General features: G+C 64.2%; 3 protein-coding genes across 4 annotated transcripts; all 3 read right to left on the reverse strand.

Moving 5' to 3' along the window:
• Positions 1 to 914: 914 nt before the first annotated feature.
• On the reverse strand, positions 915 to 3870 carry FBLIM1 (filamin binding LIM protein 1). Of its 2 annotated transcripts, XM_086476233.1 has the most exons (8): positions 3845 to 3870; positions 2812 to 3050; positions 2347 to 2480; positions 2140 to 2251; positions 1858 to 2027; positions 1555 to 1733; positions 1327 to 1444; positions 915 to 1028 (listed from the first exon to the last, which is right to left on the reverse strand). In XM_086476233.1, the coding sequence occupies exons 1-8, from the start codon at positions 3868 to 3870 to the stop codon at positions 915 to 917; spliced, it is 1092 nt and encodes a 363-aa protein (XP_086332359.1). The 2 variants fall into 2 exon arrangements, with proteins under 2 accessions (XP_086332359.1, XP_086332360.1); XM_086476234.1 differs by lacking the exon at positions 3845 to 3870 and having other exon boundaries at positions 2842 to 3025.
• A 2722-nt stretch (positions 3871 to 6592) lies between these two features.
• TMEM82 (transmembrane protein 82) lies at positions 6593 to 9397 on the reverse strand. Its single transcript, XM_086476262.1, has 6 exons — positions 9319 to 9397; positions 9161 to 9233; positions 8708 to 8882; positions 7775 to 8183; positions 6769 to 6956; positions 6593 to 6661 (listed from the first exon to the last, which is right to left on the reverse strand). The coding sequence occupies exons 1-6, from the start codon at positions 9395 to 9397 to the stop codon at positions 6593 to 6595; spliced, it is 993 nt and encodes a 330-aa protein (XP_086332388.1).
• A 427-nt stretch (positions 9398 to 9824) lies between these two features.
• Positions 9825 to 11995, reverse strand: SLC25A34 (solute carrier family 25 member 34). The gene is made up of 5 exons (XM_086476201.1): positions 11507 to 11995; positions 10868 to 10933; positions 10337 to 10489; positions 10102 to 10236; positions 9825 to 10007 (listed from the first exon to the last, which is right to left on the reverse strand). The coding sequence occupies exons 1-5, from the start codon at positions 11993 to 11995 to the stop codon at positions 9825 to 9827; spliced, it is 1026 nt and encodes a 341-aa protein (XP_086332327.1).
• Positions 11996 to 13251: the final 1256 nt, after the last annotated feature.

Below are 13251 nucleotides of genomic sequence, written 5' to 3' on the forward strand. Positions count from 1 at the left end.
AAACCGGGGCTGTCGGTCTTTCCTAGCATCCCTGCGCTGTCGGATGTAGGAGAGAGCGCCTTTAGCTGGAGTTTTTCTGCCTGATGGAGGAATTTGTGCTCCGGCTGCCCTCTGCCGGCTCCAGACTTGGGTCAGATGGAGCCCAGACAGTGCAGGCTGTCAGCGAAAAAAAAAACAAACCAACCCAACAAAACCCCACCACCGAACACCCTTTCATCAATACGCCACGGCACATCGCAAAAATACCAAGTCTGGCCCCCCAAAAAACAACCCTCCGCTCTCCCCCAGGCGACAGTGGCACCTGCCAAATCGCTGCACCCCAAAAATCAGCCCCATTACTGCCCTGAGCGACCCGATTCTGGCCATGCCTATAATATCTAAAAAGTGGCTTTTTTTTTTTTTAATTTTTCCTCTTTTTAAACTTGCACTTATGGGTTTGGAATGCAGGGCGGATGAAAGAAATGAGGCTTTTTGAACTCGGGGGTTTTATTTAACTGCGAGTAACTAAATCAGTGCCCGCTCTCTGCGTCACCACAGAGAGATGTTTAAGTGAAACCCCAAGGAAGCTCGAGAAGAAAGAAAAAACACCCAAGGAAACCAAACTGGCTTCGGAAACCGAGTTTAAAAAAAGAAATAAGCGAACAAAACCTCAGCTCCTCCGCCACCGCTGCTCTGCCAGGGCTTTTTATGTTCACGACGAGCGCAGAGCCGCGCTGGGACGCTACATCTGCGCTTCTCTGCCTGGCCAGCCCAGCGGGTCGGGGGCCCGGGTGCATTTTGGTGATGAAAACACCAGTCCTGCAGCTATTTGGGGGTGCAGCGGGCAGCTGGGACTGGCCGCAGGGTGCATCCCGGTTGGGTGCACCCCCTTTTTGGTGTCCGGTGCTGGAAGACGGAGGTCAAGCCGCGGGGTTTTAGCAGGACGACTCGTTGCGCTGGCGGACGTGGCAGGACTTGCAGAGGAGGTGGTCATCCAGGGGGTAGCACCCGTCCTCCGTCGGCTCCAGCGACAGGGGTGTCCCGCAGCTCTGGGGGGGTGAGAGGGGAAAGGGAGGCCGCGTTTTAGGGCGCTGCATCCCCTCTTTCCTGCAAAACCCACCAGCGCTTGGAAAAAGCAACAAACTACATCAAAAGCCTGAAAAGCTGAAGATCTCCCGGCCGAACACGTTGTCCTTTTCACCTGATTTATTTATTTCCCCCCCCCCCTCACCCCGTCACTTGCAAGATAAACTGCTGGCTGAAAAATAACCCCGGGTGCCGTGAGCCCCGCGGCCGTGCTTTGCAAAGGCTCGGTGACGAACCCCTCGGCTTTTGGGGGGGCCGTACCTCGCAGCGGTAGCAGCTCTCGTGGAAACTGCGTCCCAGACACTCGATCTTGTAGGTGTCCTTGTCCTCGCGGGGGACGATGGGGTGCTCGCAGGCGCTGCAGACCACGGCGTATTTCCTGAGGGGAGCAAACGGGAGCGGCGTGAGCCCCGCGGGGGGGGAAGGGGATGAGCCGAATCCCCCCCCCCGCAACGTGGCGGGTGCTCCCCCGTTCCTGCGCTCCCCGACCTGTAGAAGTCGGCCACGCAGTACACCTCGTCCCGCTCGTCCACGGCGAAGCTCTCGGTGCCGATGGCCCGGCCGCAGGCGGCGCAGGAGAAGCAGCCGGGGTGGTAGCCCTTGCCCAGGGCACGGACGATGCGCTCCGTGATCAGCCCCCGGCACTTGGCGCATTTCTCCAGCGTGGCCTGGGGTTGCGGGGGACACACACACACACCCCCCCCGTGAGATGCCAGCTGCCCCCCTCAAGGGACCGCATCTCCTGCCACCCCCCCCACGGGTGCTGGTTGTCCCCGGGGGGAGGACGGGTACCTGGTAGCAGGCGTCGCACATGGGGCGCCCGTCTTTTTGGTAGTAGCGCTGGCCGGCCAGGAGCCGGTGGCAGGTCCGGCAGGTGAAGCAGTCGGCGTGGTACTGCTTCCGCATCGCCTCCACCGCCGGCTCCCGCGGCCCCACCGCTTTGTGGCAGAAGGCGCAGATGTCTGCGGGAAGAAGGGAGGGGGGGGGGGGGGGGGTGTGTGTTTCGGGGCTGCGTGCCTCAGTTTCCCCAACTGGGGACGAGCCCGCACTGCACAGCTGGGTCCCCGCCCTTACCTCTGGAGCCGTCCCTCTCCGGGTACCCGTTCGCGTCCCGCCACTGCGCCTTGTCTGCTTGCTCCTGGCAGAATTTGGGGGGCCTCAATTCGGCAGGGAAGGCGGAAGGGGCCTGGTGAGCGGGGGGAAGGCGAAGGCACGTTACGTTGGTGCTCTTGCAGGTGGGGAAACTGAGGCACCGGCGGGATTGCACCCCACCGTCCTCACCTGGAGGGTGGCGGGCGCTGCCAGGTCTAGTTGCTGCAGTGCCGGACCCAGCGCCTCTGCGGACAAGGGCTGGGGCGCTTCAGAGAGGAAGAGGACCGGTGGGGACGAAAGCACGGGGGCCGCCGGGCGGGTTTCTGCGGTGGAAGCCAGACACGATGGGTTTGGGGGGGCAACGATGTCCAACAACACCCCGTCGCTACAACGCCCCGACGGCTTTGCAGCGGCGCTCGCCGACCTGCCCCAAAAGCAAACGCCGTCCCGGCCGGAGCGGACAAACATCACCGATAAGCGCCCGGCGGCGGAGAGCAAACACAGCCCTTCCCTGGCAGCCGGATCCATCCCGGGATGGGTGCAGGGATCTGGGGAATAGCCCCCCAAAACCCCACGTCCCTCCTCGCCTCCACACGCATCCTTTCGCAAAGCATCTCCGCAGCGTCCTCGGCACCATCATCATCCTCCCGGCACCGCTCGCAGCCCCCCGCGGACACCCCTCACCTCCGTTCGGCAATGTGGGGGGCCGCAGCGGTGGGGTCTGGGGGTGATGAGTACCCAGGACCTTGGCACCATCCGGCTGCGGCTCCTTTTGGGTTTTCTCCTTGGCAGCCACCTCCCTCCGTGGCGGCACCAGGGTGATGAAGACTGACGAAGCGATCCTCTTCTCCGCTTTCCCCGGCAGCATCGCCGAAGCCGTGGAAGGGCCGGACCTGGGTTCAAATTTTGGGGAAAATAAGATGAAAGGGAGCAAAACCCACAGGTGCACCGGCAGCTTCTGCAGCCGCGCTGCCCTTCGGCCTCAACCCGCCTCCCTCCTCACCCTCCCGGAAAGGGGGAAGGAACGAGCGTCCCCGTCCCACGTCACAGCAATAAATGGTCTTGTGTCTGGGAGGACACAGGGTAAAGGGTCCCAGCAAAGCAGCAGCCAAAATCTCCCATTTTTGTTCCTCTGTGGCCAAACCTCACCCCTTTCTAAGCATTTTAACCCCCTTTTTTTCCTCTTACTGCCCCCACCTGGGATTAAATTCCCTGCAGGCAGGAGAAAAACCCCACTTTTCCTCTTAAAAAGGGGGTTGCAATAGGATCTGCTTTCACAAACCCTTTTTTGGGGATGTTTCTAGATCCCCTGGTTCCTGTTCCCTCCCTGCTTACCCCTATTTCCCCACTAATCACTGCCAGCTTGGGGCATCCCCCCTTGATTTTTGCAAATGGGGAAACCGAGGCACGATGCCGCAAATCGCTGCGTCCCAGTCACCGAAACGGCCCCCGAGCATTGCCCGGCGGCGCAGGCAGGATGCGCCCGACCCCGATAAACCCCGCTCGGGAAGGAAAAGGGCTGTTTATTCAGCTTCCCAACGGGAAAAGCAGCTGGGACGAAGCTTCCCCTTCCCAAACGGAATGGTTTGGCGGTGCAGGGAGGGGGGGAACCCCGAGGCTTTAACCGGGGCGCTGCGCCGGTAAAGCAGGATTCATCCCCGAGACGAATCAGCAGCCTGAAAAATACCTGTGTGACGAGTTGCCCGGCCTCATGCCCCGGCACGGGGCGGTTCCGCTCCCCCAAAATGCCGCTCACAGACGTCGGTGCATCATTTCGGGAGGTGGCTGTTCCCCCCGTGGTGGGGAAAAAGCTTCGGGACGTGCTCGCTGGTGACTTCAGCCTCTGACTCAAGCAGGGGAAGGGATTAAAAAGGAAAAAACCCCCCGAGCGGCTTCGCTCCCTCCTTCCCTCCCTCCCTCCCCGCCGGCAAAACCCCAAACGGGCTCCGGCGCTGCCAGCCTTTGCCCGGCCGCTCAAATCCTCGCCCGCAGGAGCTGCCACTTTTCCTCCTCCCTGGCCGAGCTGCAGAAAACGGGGAAAAAGAAAAAAAAAAAAAAAAAAAGTAATAATCATAAAAAAAAAAGAAAAAGAAAAAAAATCTCCGGGGCTAATGGGAACCATGTGCTCGTCGCATTCCTCTTTGTGCCGGGGCTGACGGGATCCCGGCGGCCCCGTCGTGGAACCCCCCCAGTTCCCAGTTTTCCTCCCTGCCCCCAGCTGGGGGCCATCGGGGTGGCTTGAGGGGTGCATTGATGGGGTTCACACCCCCCCTCCCCCCTTTTTATGGGGTGCCTCCCCACGTAGCTCCATCCAGTTTGGGAATGGCCGAGGCCACGCTGGGAAGGGCTCCCCGGTTTCCCCATAAGCGGCGCCCCAAAATCTGGGGTGGGAGCCCAGGTGGGACCGACGGGGATGGGGCCACTTATGGGGCACCCCCACACGCCCCCCAAATTGGGATGGGGCATGGCCCTCCTACAACTGTCCCCCAACTCTGCCCTGGGGAACTCTTGGAGAGGGCTTTGAGGATGCCCAAAGGAGAAGGGATGGCGGGGGGGGGGGGGGGGGCGGGCTACAGCCCTTGGGGTCACCTTGTCCCTTCCCCGAGTGACCTCGCTGTCCCCTTGTCCCTTCCCCGAAGGGGGGGCCTTGCAGCCCCCCTGCCATCTCCTCTCTCCCACTGGGCAGCCCTGTAGCCCACCGCCCCTGTCTTGGGGTGCCCTGTCCCCTATGCGGCGGTGGCCCCACCATGCTGTGTGTCCCCACCTGGGAGCCCCCCGTGCCCTCCCTGGGGGTGTCCCCAATCCCATCCCTGGGGGTGTCCCCCGTCCCCCTCGTCCCATCCCAGGATGGCTCTGCAGTCCTTACCCCATTACCTGGGGGGTCCCTTGTCCCAACTGGGGGTGTCCCCAGTCCCACAGCTGCCGTGTCCCCTACCTGGGGGAGGGGGGTGGGGTGTCCTACCGGGAGAAGGGGGGCAGGTCCCCTACCCGGGGGGGGTGGGGGTCGCATGCCCGGGGGTGGCCCTGCAGCCCCGCCTGCCCCTCGGGGGGGGGTGTCCCTGTCCCTGTCCCCTACCTGGGGAGCCGGTGCGGGTCCCTCCGTGCGCTCCGCGGGCGCGCCCTGCCCGGCGCGGCGGGGGCAGCGGGGAGGCAGAACCGCCCGGCATCACCGCCCCTTCCTCCCTCCCTCCCTCCCTCCCTCCTCCTCCTCCTCCTCCTTCCTTCCTCCTCCCCCCTGCCTGCCCCACGGCCCCGGCCGGGGGGCACATGCCCTTAGGGTGCCCCATGCACCCTGGGGTGCCCTGTAGGTCCTTAGGACATGGGGTGCCCCGTGCACCCTCCTAGGGTGCCCCATGGACCCCTCTGACTGCCCCGTGCACCCCAAGGTGCTCCCTGGGACCTCAGGGTGCTTCGAGGACCCAAGGGTACCCCCATAGATCCTGAGGGTGCCCTCTGAGCTGCCCCATGCACCCCGGGGTGACCCATGGACCCCCTGGGGTGACCCTATGCGATGAGCCATGCCCCCTCCCCTCCCCCAGGTTGTCCCATGGACCCCCTGATTTCCCCAAGCACCCTCAGGGTGCCCCATGTCCCCAGGGTGCCCTGTACAGCTCTGGGTGTCCCCATACACCCCCAGGATGCCTGTGTGCCCCTCTATAACCTCAGGTAGCCCCCTAAGCCCCCAAAGACCCCCAGGATGCCCCATATACTCCCATACAGGCCCAGGATGCCCCCCATGCCCCCAGGATGCCCCATACAGATCCAGCCCATCTCCCGCTCCCCATCCTGGGGCTGGGTGCGTGTGGGGGTCTTGCCCAGCAAAGCAGGCATCACTGGGACCTCCCTCCCTCCCCAAATTTCACCCATGGCACAGCACAGACGGCTACAGCCAGGTAGGGAAACTGAGGCGTGGGGGCACCTCTCAGGCAGAGGGTCACCCCCTCTGTGCCTCAGTTTCCCTTTCCAGGGGGGAACCGCACCACCCACCTCCTCCAAAAAGCTGCACTGCAGCCATCCCCAAGCCCCTCTCCGGCATGATGGACCCCAGCTCGCTCTGGCCCCGGATTTTGCTGGAAAAAACCCTTTTATTTTCCAAGATTTATAAGCCCAGAGAGGCCCCTGCGCTGCAGCGGCGTGGCCCTGCAGCCACCGCGGACGGGGACATCCACCAGCATCCCGGGTCTCCAGCGAGACCAGGGAGCAAACTCCTTGCACTGCTGCAGCATCTCGGGGTCCGCCCAAAAACCAGGGGTCGCGTGAATGTCCCCCCAACCTCCCCATCCCACAGGGTGGGGGTCGAGCACCTTCCGGGAGCCTTTTTTCCTTTGTCCCCATGGGGGATCTGCGATAGGAAGGATCTGGGGGTTGTCCAAGTTTTGGGGAGCTGGGTGAAGCCACCCTGAGTTTCTGATGCCGGGTTATACCCCGTGGTTTATCAGGACGCCTCCTCCGATTCCAATCCCGATCCCAACCGCCTATCCAGCCGAAACTGCTGGGTGAAATCCTACGGGAGATGGAAGAAGAGAAGCAGAAGAGCCCCTCACCGTGGCCTCGGGGCTGCCGCCAGCCCCTCACCCCGGCGTCGTGGCGGGGAGGTGACCCCCATCTCACCTGCCGCTGGCACACCTCCAGCAGGACGCCGGCGCGGAGCAGGCACCAGAGCTCTCCCAGCAGCGAGATGAGGACGTGGAGGATGTCGGTCCAACGGCCGACGGTGAGGAGGAGGATGAAGAGGCCGCCCATCCGCACCAGCACCGTCTGGTAAACCGCCTGCCCGCCAGCGCTCGGCCGCCGCTCCTCTGCAAGGACGTGGTGTCGGGGTGGCCACTGCGTTGGGGTCCCATCCCCTCCCCAGCCCCACGACCGGGGGACTCCGTGCATTTCGGGGGTGTTACAGCGTGGCTTTGCATGTAACCCCCCCGTGTGTCCCCAGGATGCTCCCTGCTACACAGCCCCAGGGTGTCCCATACAGTTCCATATACCCCCAAAATAGCCCATGTGCCCCTATACAGCCCCAGCTGGCCCCCTGTGCTCCCATACAGCCCCAGGATGCACCATATACCCCCAGGATGCCCCATGTACCCCCTATACAGCCTTAGGACACCCCATGTGCCCCCTATATAGCCTCAGGAAGGCCATACTGCCCCATATATCCCCAGGATGTACCATACAGCCCCAAAATACCCCATGTGCCCCTATACAGCCCCAGCTGCCCCCCTATGCTCCCATATAGTCCTAGGATGTCCCCTGTGCACCCATACAGCAGATGTATTGCCCCCTACACCCCCCTACTGCCCCCTATACAGCCCCAGGATGCCCAGTTGCCCCAGATGACCCCAGGATGCCCCATACTGCCCCATATACAGCCCCAAGATGCCCCATATGCCCCCTATACAGCCCTAGGATGCCCCCTATACAGCCCTAGGATGCCCCCTATACAGCCCTAGGATGCCCCCTATACAGCCCTAGGATGCCCCCTATACAGCCCTAGGATGCGCCAGGATGCCCCATACTGCCCCCTATACAGCCCCAGGATGCCCCATACCAGGACATACCCCCCTCACCCCCCCAAAAAAACCCACCACTGGGGGGGGTGGGGGGTCGATCCCCTTCTCACCTTGCATGTAGATGACCAGCAGCGTGTAGCAGATGGTGAGCGGCGTCCAGAAGCGGACGGCCTCTGCCGTGGAGAGGAAATCCCGGTTGATGAGCGCCACGGCGGCCAGGTCGGCCACGGCGAAGGTGACGGCCAAAGCCTTCCGGAGGAGCCGGGGGATGCCGTGACCGGCGGCGAGGAGGAGGATGCAGACGCCGCAGTAACGCGCTTCGCTGTGCAGCTCGTAGAGGGTGCAGACGTGACGAGCCAGGCGCCGGGCGTAGGTGGCCAGGAGCCCCGCCAGCCCCACCGCCAGCCCCAGGTTGCAGGTGCCGTGGGGAGCCCCTTCCAGCAGGAAGCTGAGGCCGCAGGACACCCCGCAGCCCAGCGAGTACTGGCACAGCAGGTAGAGCTGGCTGCTGTGGGCGCCCTGCGGGAGCGGGACGGCGCTGTCAGCCGCTGCGGAGGCTGCAAAGCAGCCAGGGGATGCGCGGCTGCAAAGCGATGCATGGCTCCCTCCAGGCCGCAGCCTCCCCGTCACCCCCGTGGGCGCTGCATGCAGCAAGAGCGCGCACGGCTGCGAAGCGATGCGCGGCTCCCTCCGCGCTGCAGCGCCACGCGTGTCGCAAGCAGCAAGGGGCCGCACGGTTGCAAAGGCATGCAGAGCGATGCATGGTTTCGTGCATGCCAGCCATCCTCATCCTCCCCGCAGAAGGTGCGAAGCAGCAGGGGGATGCACAGCCTCCTCCCTGCCATGGCTCCCGCATGCCCCACGGCTGCTGCAAGCAGCAGGGGATGCATTATTTCAGGCATGCCACAGCCCTCATCCTCCCTGCGGGTCTTGCAAAGCTGCAGGGGATGCACGGTTGCAAAGACCGGCGAGGGGATGCGCAGTTTCACAGCTCCCTCCCACCCCACCGCCCCGCCGTGCCTCAGTTTCCCCCCGTTTCTCACCTTGCCGAGGGAGAGGATGGTGGAGACGGCGCGCAGGGAGAACTCCAGCACCACCAGTGCGGCCACGCGGGAGCCCACCAGTGCCAGCACGCCCGTCAGCACCACCACGTGCAGCGGCTCCAGCACCCACCACTGCGCCCGGATCGCCTCTTTCTCCGCCTGCCTCTCCGGGTCGCTGGGGACAGCAGGGGGGGGGGGGGGGGGACGCTGAGCCTGGTGGGATGTCCCCTTCCTCCTCCACCACCCCAAAACAGGGTGACAGCCTCGGGGGCTCCCCCCGCTGTGCTTTGCAGCGGGGAGAGGAGGATGCAACCCCTGCCCTGCTGGGGCCACCGCCAGCACCCATGGGTGCCGAGAGCTGCCCCCCTCCCCCCCGACAGCAGATCCCCAAAGCAGATCCCCAAAGCCGATCCCCAAAGCCGATCCCCGGGGGGAAGAAGGGCCGGTGCTTACTTCAGGCACTGGATGTAGAGATAAACCTTCAGGAGGCTGCAGAGCACCGAGACGGCGCAGGCACCCACCAACCCTGCGGGAAAAGGCAGCAGCGGGTCACCAGCGTCCCCCGGGGATTGTCCCCAAGCCGTCCCTGTGCCACCCTCGGGGGCTCTCACCTTGCAGCAGCGCATCCAGCAGCGCCCAGCCCCACGCCAGCCCGGGCAACGAAGGCAGCCAGAACCCCAGCGAAAACATTTTTGGGGGAGAGAGGCCACGGCGTAACCAGGCCCCGGCTCCAAGGTCCGTGGGGCGGAGGCTGGGAGCGGCCCACCCGGCTAGTAAATCATTGCCGGGGCAAGCGAGGGCAGCTGGAGCTCAGCTCCTCCAGCCAGGGCTCCAGCTGCCCCGGGGAGGGGAAAATTAGGGGGGTGAGAGGGCTGCAGTGATGGGATGCACATGGTGGGGCTCAGGGACCACCAGCACCTTTAATCCCCCCACCCTGGCATCGCATTTACCCTCTGCAGCCCGATGCATCGCAGCGTTCCAGGTCCCAGCTTGGCGGGTCCCGAACCACCCCGCTTCCCCCTATTTACACCACCCCAAAGACCCCGAAATGATGGCAAAAATAGAAAAAACCCCAAAAACCCTTTTATTAACAGCAGCGGCGGGGCTGGGAGCTTGTCTACGGCCCCGGGGGCTGCTGGTGCTGCACCATCTTCCTGAGCTCGTCCCAAAAGAAGAGGCTGAGGACGGTGTGGGGGCCGAGGCGGAGGTAGACGGCGCCGAGGCCCTTGTACAAGCCCAGCAGCCCCTCTTTGCTGGAGATTTGCAGGACGCAATCCAAAAAACCCCGGTAGAGCTTGCCCTGGGGAGAGAGGAGCCGGCTGCGCACCCCTGCCGGATGCAACCCCGGGAAAAGCCCTGGGTGTCCCCCACTGCCATGTCCCGAACGGCCTTACCGCGCCGTCGGCGTCCACCGGCTGGTTGTACAGACGGGTGCTGACCACGTCGAAGGGCGTCATCGTCACCGCCACCGCCACGCCGCTCACCATGCCCCCCGCCAGCACCGCGGCCCAGCTGCCCTCCCCGAACCACTGCGGGAAGCGCCGGCCACTGTCAGTTCTTCCCCCCCCCACTCCCCAAAAAAAAGGGGGTGATGGCAGCGGCCGGATCCAGCGCGCGTCCCCCCCTCACCTGGCGCTCGCAGACCCAGTCCTTGGCGGAGGTGAAGGTGGTGAGCTGCGCGGCCGAGCCCACCGCCACGCGGGGCACGGCGCCCGTCACCCCCCGCCACAGCCCCGCCACCCCGTGCTGCTTGTAGATGCTCTCGAAAGCGCCCGAGATGCTCTGGGGAAGAGAGGGAATTCGGGGAAAAATGGGAATGGTGCATCCCACCCCGGCAAAATTTCCCACCCCGGCAAAATTTCCCACCCTGGCATGCAAAACCTCATCACCTGTCGGTGGCTCGAAGCCACCACGGCTCTGGTCGGGTGGCACCGGTCTGGAGGGTTTCCGGACCCAGTGTCACAGCTCCATGTCCTCGTCACCCCCTCCCCATCCTGGTGCAGTTATTTATAGCATCTATACGAGGCCGAGCTGCTAAACAGCAGCTTTAAATACCCGGTGGCCAAAATAGCATCGTCCCCGCTGGGTCGTGGCACGTGCACAGCCAAGGGGACACCGAATCGGGTCCGTCCGTCCCCCCGCCGCCCCGTTCCCGCTCACCTCGTGGTTGTGCTGGTGGCCCACGGCCATGGCTGACAGCGTCTGGGCTTGGAGGTGGGTCTTGACCTGGGAGGGGGGGGAACAACGCCGGTGACAACCCCCCCTCCCCGGATGGGCTGTGGTTCCCCCCCCCCCATCTCTTCTTGGCAGCTTTTGGGGGTGTTTGGAGCCCCTCCGGCAGATGTGGGGTGTCCAGATGTTTTGCCGAGCGGCACCTCCAGCCTTTGAACCCCATTCCGCCCCACCCCTCCCTGGGGCAAAGGCCCCCCACAGACACCACCCCCCCTTTGAGCTCTACACCCCCAAAAACAGGGGACACCCCAATTTTCTTATGAGGGGACTCTCCGTTCAGGTTTCCAGGATGGGGGGGGGGGAGGGATTTGGGGGAGGAAAGGGGGGGGGCTGGGACAGAGCGTGCACAAAGCAGCCCCACATTTCTGGGGGTGCAAAGCAAAGCAGGAGGAGAAGGGATGCCCCGAGGCGGCGTTTATAGGATGAAGCCAAGCTCCGGGCCGGCCAAAGCTTTTCGGGGGTGGGGTGGGGTGAGGGGACTCCCCAAAATGCTCCTCCCCACCCCCATCCCCCCCTTCCCTCCCCTCCCCTCAACGCGAGGGGCTTCTGGGGCAGAGCAGCACTCACCAGGTACGCGGGGCTGCCCACGAAGGCTCCCACCGCCCCGGCCACGGCCCCGGCGGCCACGGTCCCCCCGGGATACCCGGTCCAGCCGGCGTCCTCGGCGTGGGAATAGCAATAAAACCGGACGCCGTTCATCAGCCCCTGGTAGAGGAGGCCGGCGGCCAGGCCCTTCTGCAGCCCCCGCAGCCCGTCGGCCCGGCACACGGCCCCCACGGCCCGCAGCACCCCCCGGTAGGGCCGGGGGTAGGTGCCGGGGGGCTGCAGCTCGCCCTGGAGCTGGAGCCGCGTCTTGACCACCTCCAGCGGGTTGGTGAGGACGCAGGCCAAGCAACCGGCCGTCGCCCCCAACACCAAATCGACAGCCGGCGGGACCCCCCCGGCCGGAGAACCCCGTGCGACGCGGGGTCTGGTTTGGGGGGGATAAGGGAATTCATGCAGGGAGGCAGGGGGGACCCCGGGGAAGGGTGCGAGGGCCCCGGCACCCTCCGCCATGCGGCACCTGCCTGCGGCGACGGCCCCAGGCTCCACCTTCCCCCCCCGCCCCGGCACTGCAGGGGGGGAAAATGGGGGGGGCGAGCGCCGCCTCCTGCAAACCAACACCCCCCCCCCTCCCCCTAGTCCGAACCACCCCCCAGTTTGGAGAAGGGTTGTGGGGCAAAGGTCAGGCCTGGGGGGGTGCGTGTGTCCCGTCCCGTCCCGTCCCCCCCCCCAGCCCCAACGCCCGCCCGCAGCCGAACCCCGGCCAAGCGTCCCCGTGTCACGTGACGTGGCGCTGCCCCGGCGCCAACAGGGAAAAAAAAGAGGCTGTTTCTGCAAAAAAAAAAAAAAAAAAAGAAAAAAAAGGCGCTAAAATTGAAATACAAGCCGAGGAAGGGCGGTTTTGGGGGGACAGACGCAGCCATTCGTGTCCCCACCACCAGCCAGCCTGGGGGGGGGGGGGGGGATGAGGACTGGCCAACTCGTTGCGCTTGTGGCTGCGGTTGGGGGGGGGGGGTTGGCGGCGGGGAGAGGGGGGGGGTCTCTCCGTCCTCTCCCCCTGCCAACCGCTCTCGGGGTTACCGACATGTCTTTGAAATCGGAGCTTCCCAGGCTAAAAAGCTGCGGGGGGGGGGGGGGGGGTGTGCGGTGATGCTGTCCGCCGACCCCCCCGCGGGATTCCTGTTTTTAGGGCTCCGCGGTGACCCCCTCAGGATGAGGGTTTACACCTCGGCGTAGCCATGGCCGAGCCACTTCGGTATTACTAGGGGTGGGTGTGGGGAACCCTCAAACTCCCCACCCCAATGGCTGCCCCATTCCCGATATCCCCCCCCAAATCCCCTGCTTTGATCCCAAAAGGTGAGGGAGGGTTAATGGGGAAGGTGGGTGACGCTCAGGGTTGGCCCTGTGGCTGTTTAGTCCTTGTCTAGACTGGGAATATCTCCTGGATCCAGGGATAAACGGGAGGTGGAGCGTCAGGACGGATAATTCATGGTTGAAGCTGTGAACGTGCCCTGCCGCAGGGCTTCAGCGAGGAGCTGGGGTGCACCAGAGGTGCACGTCCTCCCCTCCAGCCTAAATACCTCCTTCTCCCTGCCCCAAAGCAGCTCCATCATCACTGGGGGAGGAGGAGGAACGGCAGCTCCCGGCGCTGGAATTTGTTGTAGGGCCAAATGTGAGTTACCAATGAATATTTATTTGGGGAGGGGGAAAGGAAGCAGATGTATATACATGTACATTCAGTCACGTACGTTTCCTCCCAGAAAAAGGCC

The sequence above is a fragment of the Leptosomus discolor genome, chromosome 20 (genome assembly GCF_034619465.1).
Source record: "Leptosomus discolor isolate bLepDis1 chromosome 20, bLepDis1.hap2, whole genome shotgun sequence".
Taxonomy (NCBI): domain Eukaryota; kingdom Metazoa; phylum Chordata; class Aves; order Leptosomiformes; family Leptosomidae; genus Leptosomus; species Leptosomus discolor.